A 16,206-nucleotide genomic window follows, 5' to 3' on the forward strand; every position below is an offset into this window, starting at 1 on the left:
ACGCACGGTAGTATGTACTTGACTCACCAGGGTTTAAGTCACTGAAATGCTTTTGGGCCTGGTCAGAAAAAGCACAGCAAAAAGCCTCTGTACATTGTTTAGGCACTACATATATATATAGACAATAATTTAACTAATGTTAACCTTGGATTAGGGCTGTTTTTAAAAATGATTGCACTTCAGTGTCTATCTAATTTCAACAATCTCCTCTCAGATACACTATTTCCGTTGCACAAAAGACAGCTCAAAATTTGGCTAAATCTAAATTAAGTGGGTCAAAAACAAGGCATAATGTTTTTGTCAGCTGTGTGAACAGTAGTCCATAGGTAGTATTTCAATGGAAAGAAACATTAATTGCATACAACATATAAATACATTTTAATACATCCCCTATATCACACATAATTTAATGTGAGAGCTTGTCTAAAACACAGATGTGCTCAGGCAAAAGTGGGAATGATATAACTGAGCTATTGATATGTCACTGACATCAGGTCCTCTAACATTCACATGTTCCAACATGAAAGCAGTCAAAATAACAGGAACAGGGCAGCCAAACTCTGCTCCTTCCATCACCACTTCACTGTGTACTTGTGCTCTCATTGTTGACTGGATTTCTCTGCTCTTGTGATTAGTCTGTCATCATCGCATCCAGAACTTTTTCAAGACTCACACAGATGTTGTGCCATGAATAACAAACGCTAAGCTCAGACTGCTCTGTAACTCAATCAGAATGCTTTACATTGAATCTATAAACACATCCTACCATAATATATATGTCGAGCAGTGGTCCTAACCAAGTCAGAATAGGTGGCTTGATAATCCTGATAGTGTTGGGTTTTTCCAGCTGTATTATTCTTATTCAGTGTTTATTCCTTTCCATTAACAATGTGGGGTTTAAAAACATGTATAAGTGTGACCTGTTGAACTATAACATCTGGCAATTCTGTTAAATGTGTATCCAAGTCCATTATCATGCTCAGGCTGTAGATTATTATTATTCATTACATTAATATCGCCACATTGGCGAGTCAATAAACTTTAACAGCCAGAGGTTGTACTCCACATGCAGGTGAAATGAGAGGTAAGTTGAGTGTGCCTCACCATCATTCCCCATGGAAGATAGGATCTTCTCTCTCTCCTCCCAGGGCAAGGCACTAAGTGTGGGCATGTCGTCGGGGAACACTGCCCTATTACGGCCAAGAGCCACAGCTGCACGACGACATACATGCTTGATGCGTGGACCGCGGACTGAGGTCTCTGACGAGTCACTCTCTTGACCCTGCTCACAAGCACACATCACCACAAAAAGTGAAGTAGATATTTGAAGAGCATATTTCAGAATAATAGCAAGTACACAGACTCATAAACCATCATCATAAACCACAAAAATATAAGCTGACATTTTAGGATGATGCTTATGTCCAACGAAGGTTAATTTAATTTGTTGTGAATGTTTCATGAAACCAAATAAAATAACCTCTGGACAATGTCCAATAATGATGATGATGATGATGAGGTGGCACAAGAGTAGGGGTAGGTACTGTCAATACTAGATGTTGGGCCGGGGTTGTAATGAGTTCAACTGGGACAGGGAATTTTTCTCTTGAAAATATGCAATGACTATAATAATCTTTAGATTAACAGTAGAAGAACAGAGGAGTATATTCTGTTCAAAGGACAATGCTTTCAAAAGCACAGCCTGTGCTGCTTTCTGCATAATGTATGAAGCTAACAGAATTCCCCTTGAGTAACACCCTCTGTGGGACTTTCCTATTATCAAGTTTCACGTTGAGTACAAACACAGATTTCTATTTATAGCAAATATTCATAGCATCATGTCAAAGTCACTTGCTTGTGGCTATATGATGAGAATGAGAGAAACAGAGAAACTTTTTGTTGAGGAGACACAATAACTATGAACATAAACTTAAAAACTGACCTGGACCTTGGTCTGGTCTGCGGGCTTCAGCTTACTCTTCTTTATCTCAAAGAGCTGGGCTTTGGCCTTCTTCAGTAGTCCAACTACCCGCTTGTCGGTCACAGGCTGTTTCTCTGCTTGTGCCAACATTGATCCAAGAGAAGAGACAGGGAGCTGTTGTCTGCCTGGCTGCCCTGGAAGGCTTGCTGTCTGCTGGCTAGGAGCACTTTGTTTCTCTTTCTCCTTTTCCCCATCCTCCATCTCTGCTCCTTTCTCAGAGGGTCTGCCTTTCTTAGATAGTTTCTTAGCAATGGACATGGGAACAGTGGAATGGAGTCCACGCACCTCTGAGGAAGCAGTGTCAGAAACCATGTCAACTGACGTTGTTTTTTTTCTCACTGGAGTCTTTTTTGGAGCAAGAGATGAAAGAGCATCTTCTGAGTCCCTCCCATCCACAGCAAACAAGCTGGAAGGTGCATTGGGGGAGCCATCTGGTGTAGAAACCTTACTTCTTTTCTCCAAATCCTTCCTCCCTTCCCGCTTATTCTCCTTCTCTTTCTCTCGGTTTTTCTCGGAATCCCTTTCTTTTTCCTTTGGAGTAGGTTCCTGGGGAGCTGACAAGCTTTTTTCTTTACCTCCTTTCCCAGCTCCCCGCCCTGTGTCCTGGGCACTGGAAGGAAAGAGAGGGAAAAGTGGGGAAGAAGAGGATGATGTAGTTGACAAAGGAGGTGGGTTTCCAGCAGCCCCTCTCCTGCTATCAGGTGTCCCTTGTGATGCCAGACCCAGGGATACGGTAGAGAAGGTGCTGAAAGGAGGAGAAGTTAAGGCACTAGTGGCTAGTGGACTTGCAGAAACCCCTGGCAAAGAGCTGGGGTTACTACTGGAGACACAGCCTGTCAGCACAGCCATCTCCGAGGAGCCTTTCCCCACAGACATCTGGCCTCCAATTTGGCTGCTGCGTCTGGTCATTGAATGGGAAGGAGACCGTGGATGGCCACGTGGTGTTCCCGAGACCAGTCGTCTCCTGCGCCGCGAGGTTCTGCTCGAGCTAGAGGACGTCTGGTGCGGGGAGAGAGAGCCAGGGCTGCTTCCAGAAGATGAGTGCAGGGTAACAGACTCAAATATCCGAGAGTGGGCCTCGCTGGGCGTGAAGCGTGGAGCACGAAGCAATGGGCTGCGCTTCTGGAGGGGCGCATCAAAGCGGGATGAAGATGGATGTTGGTGGTGGGTGTGTGGGTGAAGAGGAGCAAATAGACGAGTCCCTGTTCCTGATCCGCTGCCTGGGGCAGGGAATGGAGCAGCTCCCCCTGCTCCACTAACACCTTGAGGCAACAACCCCACATCTTCAGCTGTAAGAGGGGGAGGACGGAAGTTGTCAAATATGGGCTTGCGGATGAGGCCCTCCTTGGCATATTTAGCTGAGGAAAAGTACCGCTGTTCAGGGTGGGACAGTGACGTCCAGCGGAAGGTGGGCTCTCTCAGAATTGAGCGGCTTCGTTTGTCTGACAAGCTGGACAGCACAGATGGTCCAGAAAGGAATGGAGGGATGGGGTGAGACATCCAGGGTGACTGCGAGTGATGTTCACTGATAGCAGCTGTATTGGAGGAAGCTGACTGGGGAGGCTGTGGAGGGGTGAGGAGAGGGGGAGGTGGAGGTGAAGAAGAGGAGGAGGCTGTGGATGAAGCTTGCTGGGAATTTACAAGTGCAGAGGAAGACATCAGCACTCCTGTTGGTGGGCTGATGATCGGCTTTTTAGCCCCAGTGGTGAGAGTCTCTCTCACCCTCTGGCTCTGACTTCCCCGGCCGACCCCCTGTCCTCGCCGGCCTCGTCGACTCCTCTCTACCAACACATGCTCTGGCTCTGGCTCAGAGGGAGGAGAGGGAGGCCGTGAGCTGTGTAAAAGGTTGGTCTCCCTCTCTCCCTGTGAGGACGGAGAGTGATCCTCTGGCTCTGACAAAGCCTGCGTGGCCTCAGAAGCCTGGGAGTCGCATGATGAGTCATCCAAGCTGGGGCTGCTGGACCTGGAAGACTCTGCAGAGGAGAGCTGGGAGGAATGCTGCGACACAGCACTTGAGCCGCAAGACGCCGCGCTGCTGCTAAATCGCCCGTTGGCGGCATTGTTGGTGTTGCTGTTGAGTAGACTGGCAGCTGTTGATTGAACACTGGGGATGGGGGCAGGAGGTGGAGGAGGGGGGAGGGAGTCAATCGGAGCAGTGGTGCCAGTGCTAGTAACAGCAGTTGTAGAGGAGACCAGCACAGGAGAGGGGGAAGAGGAGGTGGTGGAGGTGGGTTGGGCAGATGTGGAGACAGAAGAGGGGGTTGTTTCTAACCGTGCCATCTTCATATGGGGTGACGGGGTTCCAAAGCTGCCCTCATCTTCAATGAAGCGCTTGGGGGTTTTGATAATGCGAAGGGAGACAGTGCTGACCACAGGCATGATGAACTGCCTGATGTTCTTCAGTTGGGTCTTCCTGATGCCAGCTTCAATGGTTCCTGCCCCACCAGCCCCGATGGCTACAGCTTCTTTCTCCAGTCGCTTCTGCGCTCCTTTCTTAGCACGCTGCAGCAGCTGTTTAGCAATGGTTGCATCAGTGCGTTTAGAAGAGGGGACAATTCTGACAGGCTTTCTATGGCGAGGGCTTTTTCTGAGGCCCACTGTCTTACCTGGCTTGGAGGGAGACGGGGTGGCAGGTGGATTGGAAGAGTCCTGGTCCTCAGCACCATCCACATTCCTCAGCATGGGCTGCTGAGGAGTGTGTGGTTCTGTACCTCTATCTCCCCCTCTGACCCTAAAAACCTTATGTTTCCCTTCCCCACATTCAATGGAGGTAGAAAGCTGTGCAGCAGCAGCAGCAGCCGCTGCTGCCGCCTCAGCTTTGAGACGCTCAGCTGAGGGTGGTCGCCCACGTCTGCGTCGAGGTACACCTGGCAAAGTCTTGAGCCGTGACTTGAGAGGGGCTAGTTTAGTCGCTTTCAGCCTTTTCAGGTTGGTAACTTTGGATTCACCCCGCCCACCTTTGGGAAGCTTTGCCTCAGTGTCATGTGCCTGAGCAGAGCCCAGTGGCGTCCTCTTGGCGCCCTTTCTGTCCTTGTCCTCCTCTGTGTCCATGCCCAACTCAGACCCAGTCTGCCTAATGTCCTCTCCTGCTGCATGGCTGCCTGTACTCCAAACTTTCTTGCTACTTGAAGATGGAGGTCGACCTCTTCTCTTTTCCCCGGTGCCAGGTGGCCTGCCAGGCAGCCTTTTCACCTTCTCAGCAGGCCTTTCAGGGCCCTCAGGTTTCGCCTGTGTGGGGGAGGGATGGGAGGAAGGGGAAGGTAAACTTGCAGCAGCTTTCTGTGCAGTCAGGGCCCGTGGGGGTCGGCCTCTGGGTTTCTTCTCCGGTGTGGGTGGGCCGGCTGACAGAGCCAAAGAACAAAACAGAGGACATTTAGTTAGCATGGAATCATTAAACATAGACGACCTGTACAGGCATAGACATCTCAAGACGACAGTAAGGTCCCTGATAGACCAGTAGGAAGTTACTTTTAAGGACCTTTACCTGAAGAGGTTGTGGAAGGGCTCTGTATTCTTTTCTGCTCAGCAATCGTTCCAAATCCTACAAACGCTTCTTCCTACAAAAAAAAGAAAAACAAAAAGAAAACGAATCAATATTTTGTGACCATACAATTGTACATTACATTGAAATACTAACATTACAAGAAGCAAAAAGTGTTTCCCATAAATTACAGAGACTGTGGCGGCCCCCCATCCACAGTTTCATAATGAACCAAAACTATTTTTACACTTCTAAAAAGATCTCCATCATTGTGTTTTGCGACGTTGCTTCAGCAAAGCATCTCTCACTCCCAGAGTCAGATTCATAATAGCCCTAAATAAAGTACATTATCATATTTATCATTATCGAAGTACGACAGCAAATAGATAACGTTACTGCAGAGGTTATCAACGCAGATACTGCTTCATTTCTTTTCATTGCTCAAATGTATGCTCTAGTCGATTTTGTGTTTTGACCATTTGTGATCTGTGTTAAAATCTTCTTCCGTGGGAACATGCCCCAGGACCCCCCTAGAGGGTCTGAGGTCCACCAATCACAGTCTCACAAAGCCCTGCGGGAAACACTGAGCAATGGTTGGTTAACAGGTCACATTTACAGCATCCATCATGGTACATAATTGTCAGTTGGCCTAGATGTGCAACACTTGAGTCATTTTTGAAGTCAGACTCAGATGAAGACCAAGGCTTCAAGGCTATTAGGATGTCCACAATCTCACTTTCGCCTGCTGGCTTACTCTGGCGCTCTCATGTTTCTCTGGCTTTTGGGATGACATGCCTGCAGTTGGAAAAGGCTCAAACCACAACAGGCAGTTTGAATTGCAAACAACCAAATCTTACTGGGTGACTAACACATCGCACATCGTTCCTGCTCCCTGAGGGAACAGTAAAATGCTATGGTGGTTGGTCATACATAGACAGCTAGAAAGACAGCTAGAAAGACAGCCAGACTACTCAGTCTCAGCTTTACTTTGACAGCCTCAAAAGTTCTTATACTCTGTGCTTTTAGCTGAACTCTAACAATCTAGCCTACTATCATGTCATGTGACTCATACGTCATGAGTCCCATTCTTCCACTGAAACACTGAGATCAAAGTTTTTTTCTCCTGAACATGTCTCTGTGTGAATTGGATCTTAGGTGTTATTACCTTAGAACAAGTGCAATAAAACATATTGAAGGAACACTAACTCAAAGACTCCATTCATCCATTTGTCAGGCACTGGGTCTTATGATGTGTTCAAAAGCATCTGACAACCTAACCTGGCAGCTTAAACATACTATATTCCAGAAACAAATCTAAGCACATATATCGCAAGTTGCACTTCATATTTCACTTATAGAATTACTGACTTAAACATGTTAATCTTCTTTGCGACTTAATTCCAATGGTGGTGGTTCAAGAAATTATGTATGCACATGTAAATGTAATGTACAGACTGTACATCAATCCCTCCTCTCGTGCCTCAGTAAAGCCTTGAGATGTGCAATGAGAAATCACCAGGGGACGATCAACATCTTCAGTAACCTCTCTGTGCCACTACTTCCTGCAATCAGTGTGTGTGTTTAAGAGTGGAGGTGAGTATGTCATTTCATCATGTTTATTTATAGCAGCGTGTGGGGATGCAGTTGAGGTCTCGTTGGCCCAGTTTGTAGAGCAGCTGCTATGCAAGTGTAGTCCACGCAAGTGTGTGCACATGACTACATGCTAACTGATTTGCACCAGCTAAGAGTTACACACATCATCATAAATGTGTCTGAAACAAACACACACACACACACACACACACACACACACACACACACACTGTGGAATCTAATTTAAAAAATATAAAAACCACTAATGTGTTCTGCAAAACTGTTTCTTTCATCTGTTCTACATATAAACAAACAACAATAACAGACAGTCAATTCTGCTGTTTATCCTGGCAGGCAATACTAATCTGAGCATCCTCCACTCCTCATCTCCTTACACTCCTTACGCTTCTCTCTCCACTTTCAGTCTCTCTCCTCTTCCCCTCTCCTCACAGTAATACCAGCATCCTCTCCTCTCTGAGCAAGCTGCTGCTCTTGCTTGGTGTTGTTGCAGAGCTGAGGGGGGCGGGGTACCAACGGACGGCTCTGACTCGCTGTGGTAGTGCGAGTAGCAGTCAATGACATCACGACACGCTTTTCTGGAGGCAAGTGCATAGAGCGGACTGCACAGGTTCATGTACACTCACGCTCATACATGCGCACATGTACCTCCCGATTCTGTCAGCCACACACACAAAAAGCACACCCCCTGCGCGTGAACTGCACAGCAAGATGTAAACAAGCAGAACATAGGAGTGGATATATGCGGGGGAGGGGAGCACAGGCAAAGCAAGCAAGCAAACATGAGTGAGGAAAGGAGGAGGGCTGTGGGAGGAGGGTGAAGAGGAGAGAAAAAAGAGAGGAGGAAGCAGCATCTTGACCACATGCACCATCAACAACAGAGGGAGCGCAGTCGTCTCCTGGGAGCACTGAGGATGAAAGGGGTTTGGGGTTTCAACATGCTCATGAAGACGCTTGCCAAATCCCAATCTAAACAGGCCTCCCACACACGACAAGGCTCCCCTATCCTCCCCCTTATTCCTGTTCTCTACCATGCTCCCAAACACGTATTCAGTCACTCACTCATTGCTCGCTCACTCGCTCGCTTCCCGCCCACTGGCTGCCGAGCACAGAGCAGCAGCGTGTGAAACACAAGGCTCACCATGAGCTCAATAGTAGGGCAGGCTCAGGGAGGTAACTTCAAGAAGTAAACAAACACTGTAGTAGACTAGCAAGGTAAGGTTCCTGTACTACCTTGCCTTGCAACATGCAGGGAATAAAAAGGTTACTGCAAAGATACGAGTTTCTCTTTTCTCCTTTCATCTATTCAGCTGAAGAACATACAAGAATGTTTTTGAACACAAATGTTCAAGTTCTTCTTCATCTTCGCTGGCTTTTGCTGTCACTCTCACCATGAAAACCTGAACGGTTTTACTTCCTGCTGGTCCTGTCACATCTCATCTAACGGATCAATGCATAAATTACTTGATATAAAACACTAAAAGACAGAGAAAAGGAAACCGATCTGATTCATTGTGGAAGCAACATTATCATTTTCAGTAGGTGCAAGGGACTGTCCCTGAAAGTTATGTGACGGATGTGAATTTGGTTTGAGGTATATGTCTGTATCATTTTGACAGCACTGTTGCACACTGAGAAAGCTTATGGGACTTTTCTGCCTTTCAAGACAGCATTTAAGAGAAATCAAACTGATTATACATGACGGGCTGCAGATTAGGTACCAGTTTCCCCAGGCTTTAATCTAGAGACAATATCCCTTGCTTAACAAGTGGCTTTCTGAAACGCATCTTCATTTTGAATTAGATGATTATGCACATAGTTCCCACTCCTCATGTTCATGTTGGGAGAAAGCAAAGAAACAATTTAGCAGTTTAAATGAATCTAAAGGCAACAACAAAGAAAGTAAAATCTATATTTATACCCCAAATTGTTCACATTTTAGTCTCAGGGAAGACATTTAACACTTGGACACGCTGTAATGTGATAAATGTTTTGAGCTACACCGAAACCCCAGACACTTATTATGTGACATGAGCCTCACCCACACCCAAACTGCCCCACCCCCTACTGCACCCTTAATAACTGCAAGATACAATGAGTGCAAATTTAAATAACCTTAAATTCATATATCATCATCAACATCACAACACCTCTTGATAACAAATGCAAGTATTTGAACCACTGTGACCTGGCAATAGGTGCAACATATGTGATCACATTTGACATCAAAGTACTACAAAAAGAAATAAGAGCTACCCACTTTAAGGCCGGAAAACATCAGAACAAGTAATGAGGAGTAAAAGGAGGACAGGAATGTGACAAATGTGTCAAATATATGTAATAGATGTGTGTAAGTTTTCATGTTAGGTCGTTCCTCCCTACTTGTCTGAAAACAACATTTTCTGAACACATTCCAGGAAGCTTTCCTCTTGGATTTACTGTACAGACACGATACCTCATCCCTTCCTGGAATGTAAATTAGTGATGAGCTCGTAGTCATATATCCCCCTTTGATGACACATCTCTTCAAAAAGGCCACAGGGGAATTTCAAGAATCGCTCCAACAAATACTATTAACTATAGAAAGCAGCAAATGTGGTCTTAGTCACCAATTACAACATCTTGTTTCCTCCACCAGAGTGAATTACACAGTGGTACTGCTTTGTGACCTTTGTCAGCCCTAAGCAAAAGGTGGACATTTGTTTTTTCAAGTGTCCCAACACTAAGTGCAACTGTTTCACATTTGCTCGACAGCATACAGACCAAAACAAACACTTTCTAGAGCAAGATGCCACCTCTTCCTACACCTCACACGTAAGGAGACGAAAGACAGTCAATGGACAAAGACAAACAGACTGATTGGCACGTGTGCATGGTGTCTCTCTCACTCTCACACGCACACCAACACTCACACAGGCTGGCAGGCACCCACAGACACACAACCCCTCCTACCCACCCAAGCAGGCAGTGTGAATTGAAGTTCTAATCAAAATAAAGACAAAGAAGACACGCCTACTCCTCAGTGCAATAAGGGACATAAAGTCTGAGGGACACCCCTACCCCTACCACCATACACACACACACACACACACACACACAAAGAGTAAGAAAGACGACACAATTGTCGCCTTTCTCCCAGTCAGGCAACTCCGAAAGCATTCTGCTGTAGCAGAATAAAGCCATGGATGGGAGGGTCTGTGACTAATTCTCCTCCCAGCGTTGTCCCATTGGGAGAAGGGGGGTCGCCCCTCACCCTTTGATATCCCTGCCTGTGCTCTTTCAGCCGCCCGCACTTTGTGAGAGCTAGAATAAAAGCAGACACAAAGCTTCCTGCTCCAATCCACACGCTGTCTCGGGGATGGGTAAGCGGGTGGGGGTGGGGGGTGGGGGGGTCTTCCATTTAAATAGGCCAAACACCTGCTGGACTGAAGCCCCTTCCGCTCAAACACACTATTTCTCTCAAACCAGTGAGGCAAAGAGACATTTGGGTTGATACATGTATTCAGCTGCACTTTTGTATGACCGATTAAACATTGGTAATAATATGTGAGTGGAATGGACGCAGCTGAAGGCAAGATATAATGGACCAAGAACAAAAAAGGGAAAATGACGTAAAGTCTGACACGGTGGACAGTGAGGTTGGGACTGAGGTTGAAGTGATGGGGGTGATAAGGACACGCATGTATAAAAAAAGTCAACATGGATTGAACTCGGCACCAAAACAAGCAACGGCAATTTGGCCAGATCAAGAAAATGAATTCCCTACACACACACAAAAGCTAACAAATGCCTTCATTTGGACAGCAGCAGCCAACAAGCACCCTTTTGAGCAAACCCCAATAGGCTTAGTAATCCATTCCAAAGTGGCAGCTGTCAGAAGAAAAGTTGCTCTCCCTCTCAGACGGGGTTGTGTGTGTCTGAAGTGGATTTGGGTTTTTCTGCCTGGATGGAGGAAGGAGGGGTGGCCAAGTGTCCGGCTGGCGCTCTGTTCAGGGTCGCCCTGTGAGCACAGCAGGCTGCAGTGAGCCTGAACAATCCTGCCCTGGTCTGGCCAGACAGGCACTACACTGCCTCTCAATTAAATCACCATGCTGTGTCCACAACTTCCATAGGCTTCAGGTTCCATGGGGATTTAGTGATCCAGTCTGTCTCCACACATCCCAACTATTGCAATACTCTCATTCACTGGAGTAGGAGAAGGCGGGATTCATAATTACTTAAAAAGCCAGTTGTCTATAAGGATGATGTTTCACATGAAATTATGTATATCACATAAAATGTTTCTCCAGAATATCATAAAGCTGTGATGTAAAGCACAAATGTACGTAAAAGATGGTGTCCGCAATATTTATGATTCAAGTTGCACTGGGATTTTATGGTCCAGTCTGTCTGTACACATCCCAAATACTGATATACCATCATCCATTGTCAGTCTTTCAGAACAGGGGTGGGAGGGACTCTAAAAGCTTAAAAAGACATTTGAAAACAAAACTGATATTTCAAGTAAAATGTGTTTCTCCAGAACACCATAAATCATTGACTGAAAGTACAAATGTACTTCAAAAATCAATGATAACACCATGCTGTGTCTGCACCTTCTATATAATTCAAGTTACAGTCTGTCTCCACACATCCAAAATACTGTTATACTCTCAATTACTGTCAGTCTTTAGGAGTAAAGGGCCAGGGGGACTCCTAGCTACTTCCGAAGCAATTTGCTATTGCAATTTCAAATAAAATTCATGTGTCTCCAGGATATCATCAAATTTTGTATTTTAGTTCAAAATAAATCAAGGAATATATTCCAATATTCTACAAAGTCTGACTGCTACATTATAATAGGAGCTATTATAATCTCCAAAATATGATTCAAAATCTATATAAAAATTAAAGACTAAACAAAGAATAAAAAAAAAATAATAATAGCTACATGCCAAACAAATACGCATGTAAATACTGCTGTGCTTCAACCAAATAAGCATTCCCTCCGTGCTCAAGACTATGAGCACTGGGGCTGGTGGTAAACATCCCCACACAGTGTACTCCCACTGCAATGAACGCATGCTGCTCATCATGAAGAAGGAAGATGGTAGTTCGCTAAGGCGAACACACCCCCACATCACACGGTCCGTCAAGAAGGGGCTCGTTGTTATTGTAGCCAGCCCTGCATGCGCACTGTCACTAGCAAGTCTCATTTCTCTGATAATAACGAAGCGAATTCAGACACCAAACCCTATCGATATACACGTAATAGCACTTCAATGCTGAAGAGAGTGATTTCGAGAATGTGGCTGTGTGTCAGGCGTCATCTCCAAGCATTATAAACCCGATATTATTTAGGTACTAGCTACGTGCTGGCTGTGTAGAGAAGAGGAAAACATGTCCACCTCCCATTTTCCTATGCATCAGCAATAGCCCCGATGGCTAGCGTGGCGTAGTGCGTAGCATGGTAGCTGTCCTAGCTTAACACTAAACAGCAATGGAAACGATTTAGTTTTGGATATGAGCTCCGGCAACTTTAGCTACGATGCTTTAACCCGCTACTTAGCAATACGCTGGCCGGAGGTAAACACAGCAACCTCTCGAGAAAAGCAACTTTAACGTCGCTTACGACAGGACAATAATGGTGTAGTTTTAGCTGTGAGATGTAGACAGCTAGCCTGCGAGCTAAGCAATCAGCTATGTTAGCTAAGCCTCGCTGGAAGGTTGACACCTCGCCGCAAACAGCCAGCCCTTTCGCTCAGGTTGTAAATACTAAGCTAATTAGCTAGCAAATATGATCTAATAGAAATCAGAAAGCAAGTAAAGTGAATAATGAAAATCCCTTTCAAGGAGGCGTTGCAGACAGACGCTAAGTTCACGTTAGCTAGTTACAAACCACAATTGTGTACTCTCGCCTCCTTCAAGTTGACATGTCTTGTTTTCAAACATATTACACGCTATCTTGAAGGTCCTGAGCTACTACACCACGAGGAAACGTCGTTATGACAAACACAGATGCTTAAAATATATTTTACTGTAGGAAATTAATATCAATGCTAATACGGGACGTTAACTTTTACTGTGTCGATGCACATGCATTTAAAGGCAAAATGCCCAGCCTTGAAGGCTCCACATCAAGCTAATGTCAAGTAGCTAACTAGTAAATCAGTTGTAACTGCTTAGTTACAGAGTACGTTAGTCACCACATGAGCCAGTATATGTGATATGAGTTAACTATATTGTATGCTGTAATTAACAAGATAACACCAGGATTTCTCCACAGTGTTTTGATGGGGCTAGCAGACTAACGTTAGCACCAGTTCATCCAAACTGTGTGGATGTAGCCTCTCCTCACACTCAACTGAGGAGAAGAAAACTTTCTTCCAGTAGGACGGTTGAGACCATAAATCTGTGTTGTTTCTTACTTAAGTTAACGTTATAACGCGTCACTGTAGAGTTTAAGGCCACACAACCAACTCAAAGTTAACTGAGCATCCTGGAAATGACAAGTTTGCTCACAGCCAGACTTAACGTTACGAGGAGGAAAAGATGGTCAACGTTTGGGCAGAGTGTAACCGTTAGCTCTTCATCTGAAACGTAAGAAACGGATCTTCAAGTCAGCTCGAGCCCTGCAGCTGTGTAACCGATGCTCCCGAGTAACCATCGGGCTGCTCCTGTCCTGTCCTGTGCTTACCTCCCCGCTGCTCGAGTCACTCGATTCCCCCAAAACATCCCGAAATTTCTGCAGGTTGCTCCCGATAACCGAAGAGACCTGTAGTGCAGCATCAAACCCGGGTCCGAGCCCAGCTGCGTTGGGGTGGCCTCCCGAGACACTCCGCAGAGAGGCAGTAACCCTGATTCGGCCCGCTCTCCTCCCGGTACCGGAGTTGCTGCTCCCTCCGGGCCGAGCGGGGAACCGCCACCGACAGCTGTGCGCCATTTTACACTCTCTGCCTGTCTGCCCTGCGATCAGAGATACCTCGGTGGGCGGAACCCTAACCCAGCACTCCACATAAACAACCTCTACCACAGCGCTCCGCTCTCACTGGCCGACACGCCGTTATGCATGTTGCGGGGCGGAACTGAAGAAACCCCGACAATGCATTTTCTCAGCGACCCTATTCAGTCTCTGCATGGCTGAATCCAAATCAGGTTCAGGGGCTTTGCCCGGGAAAGGAGCTTCGCACTTGAATCACAAGGAAGGACAAGACCGTTAGCTTGCAGTGCGGTTTTTTAAACAAGGAACCCATAAAAGCACATGGACAGTAAACACATAATAATTATATACCTTATTAATTAACAAAGATGTCCTCCATTGACGTCCCTAATATTCTATGCTTAAAGCTTTAAGAATCTTCAGATTTACTACAAATACAGAAACATTTGTAGTTTGTTGGTAGATACGTACCATGTAATGTCAGCCACAGAGAAAATTATGCACTTCTATTACAATAGAGAAATATATTTGGTCAGATCCTGTGAATCTACTAGAAACTATTATTTGTTCTTATGCCCAAAGTTATACCCAGAGTTTAATACTAACCAATGCAATGACAAGAATACCAGCATAAATATTCATGGGCACAATATTTAAACACAAATAGAAACGACTATAAAAATACTTTTTGTTGAGCTACCACCAAGTATGTGCAAAGGGCAAATTTAAAGCAAAGTTTAATTATATGTAATAAATGTACAATACTGAAAGTCAATCATATTCAGGACCAATTAAATGTGTTATAAATATATATATGTAATGTATCAGAATCAGAATCAGAAACTATTTATTGCCAAGTAACATACATTACAAGGAATTTGCCGTGGTCTGATGGTGCTACATTTTTTTTAACATATAACATATAATCTGACAGACAACAAGCATGTAAAAATATAAAGGTAAAAGAATAAGATAAGATGAATAACAAACAGTGCAGTGACCAAAATAAAGTGTCCAGATAAAGTGTCCAGTAGGGGGTGCGTGCATTAATGTAACGCAGGGGGGACAGGGGCGGTGTACATTAATATAACGTATAACTTGTGTTTGTGCAAGACTTTGGCCGTGTTCGTCAGGTTGACTGCAGAGGGGAAGAAACTGTTTTTGTGGCGGGAGGTTTTGGTCCTGATGGACCGCAGACCTCTGCACCTGCCAGAGGGGAGGGGGTCAAACAGATAGTGTCCGGGGTGGGAGGGGTCGGCAGCGATCTTCCCTGCTCTCCTCAGGGTCCTGGAGGAGTACAGGTCCTGAAGAGATGGGAGGTTGCAGCCAATCACCCTCTCTGCAGAGCGGATGATACGCTGCAGTCTGCACCTGTCCTTGGTGGAGGCAGCAGCGTACCAGACGGTGATGGAGGAGGTGAGGATGGACTCTATGATGGCAGTGTAGAAGTGAACCAGCATTGTTTGTGACAGGTTAAACTTCCTCAGCTGCCTCAGGAAGTACATCCTCTGTTGGGCTTTCTTGATGAGGGAGCTGATTTTCAGCGCCACCAGAGGTCCTGGCTGATGATGGAGCCCAGGAAACGGAAGGACTCCACAGTGTCCACTGGAGAGTCACACAGGGTGATGGGGGCGGGTGGGGTTGCACTCTTCCTAAAGTCTACAACCATCTCCACTGTCTTTGAAGCGTTAAGCTCCAGGTTGTTGCTGTTGCACCAGGTCAGCAGATGGTCAATCTCCCACCTGTAGGCAGACTCGTCCTCACCAGAGATGAGTCCGATGAGGGTGGTGTCATCTGCGAACTTCAGGAGCTTGACGGACTGGTGACTGGAGGTGCAGCTGTTGGTGTACAGGGATGTACACCAACATACACCACTATACACACCACTATATACATAATGTATATGTATATAGTAGAATGGAAAAGTAAGAACTGTTGTCCACTGCTGTCCAAGTAAAAATTAAGACTAAGACTACTAAATCCAGTAGCAAATGTGTAGTTCCTATAACCTGAAAGTGTTTCTCGATACTCATTAATAGAAACAGCTGATTGTTAAAATAAACATTAAGGTTTGTGACATTAACTGGTAGTTACAACCAGGAGCGGCTCCATGCACAAAGATGGGAGCCTATGTGGCCCAAAACAAATGTGTTTGAGCTCTTGAAACTGTGTGGGAATTATAAAAACATACAGTACATGGGAGGCTCTGGCTCT

The 16,206-nt window shown here is 45.6% G+C and overlaps 1 protein-coding gene across 1 annotated transcript in view; it reads right to left on the reverse strand.

The window, feature by feature from the left end:
• The window catches only part of kmt2a (lysine (K)-specific methyltransferase 2A), a 33,708-nt gene extending 19,713 nt beyond the window's left edge, over positions 1 to 13,995 (reverse strand). The window contains exons 1-4 of the mRNA XM_070905301.1: positions 13,750 to 13,995; positions 5,466 to 5,538; positions 1,943 to 5,322; positions 1,105 to 1,282 (exon numbers count right to left, since the gene is read on the reverse strand). Coding sequence (XP_070761402.1) covers positions 1,105 to 1,282; positions 1,943 to 5,322; positions 5,466 to 5,538; positions 13,750 to 13,995 — 3,877 coding nt within the window. The remainder of the gene's footprint in view (positions 1 to 1,104; positions 1,283 to 1,942; positions 5,323 to 5,465; positions 5,539 to 13,749) is intronic.
• Positions 13,996 to 16,206: the final 2,211 nt, after the last annotated feature.

Source organism: Enoplosus armatus, chromosome 5, assembly GCF_043641665.1.
Source record: "Enoplosus armatus isolate fEnoArm2 chromosome 5, fEnoArm2.hap1, whole genome shotgun sequence".
NCBI lineage: Eukaryota > Metazoa > Chordata > Actinopteri > Centrarchiformes > Enoplosidae > Enoplosus > Enoplosus armatus.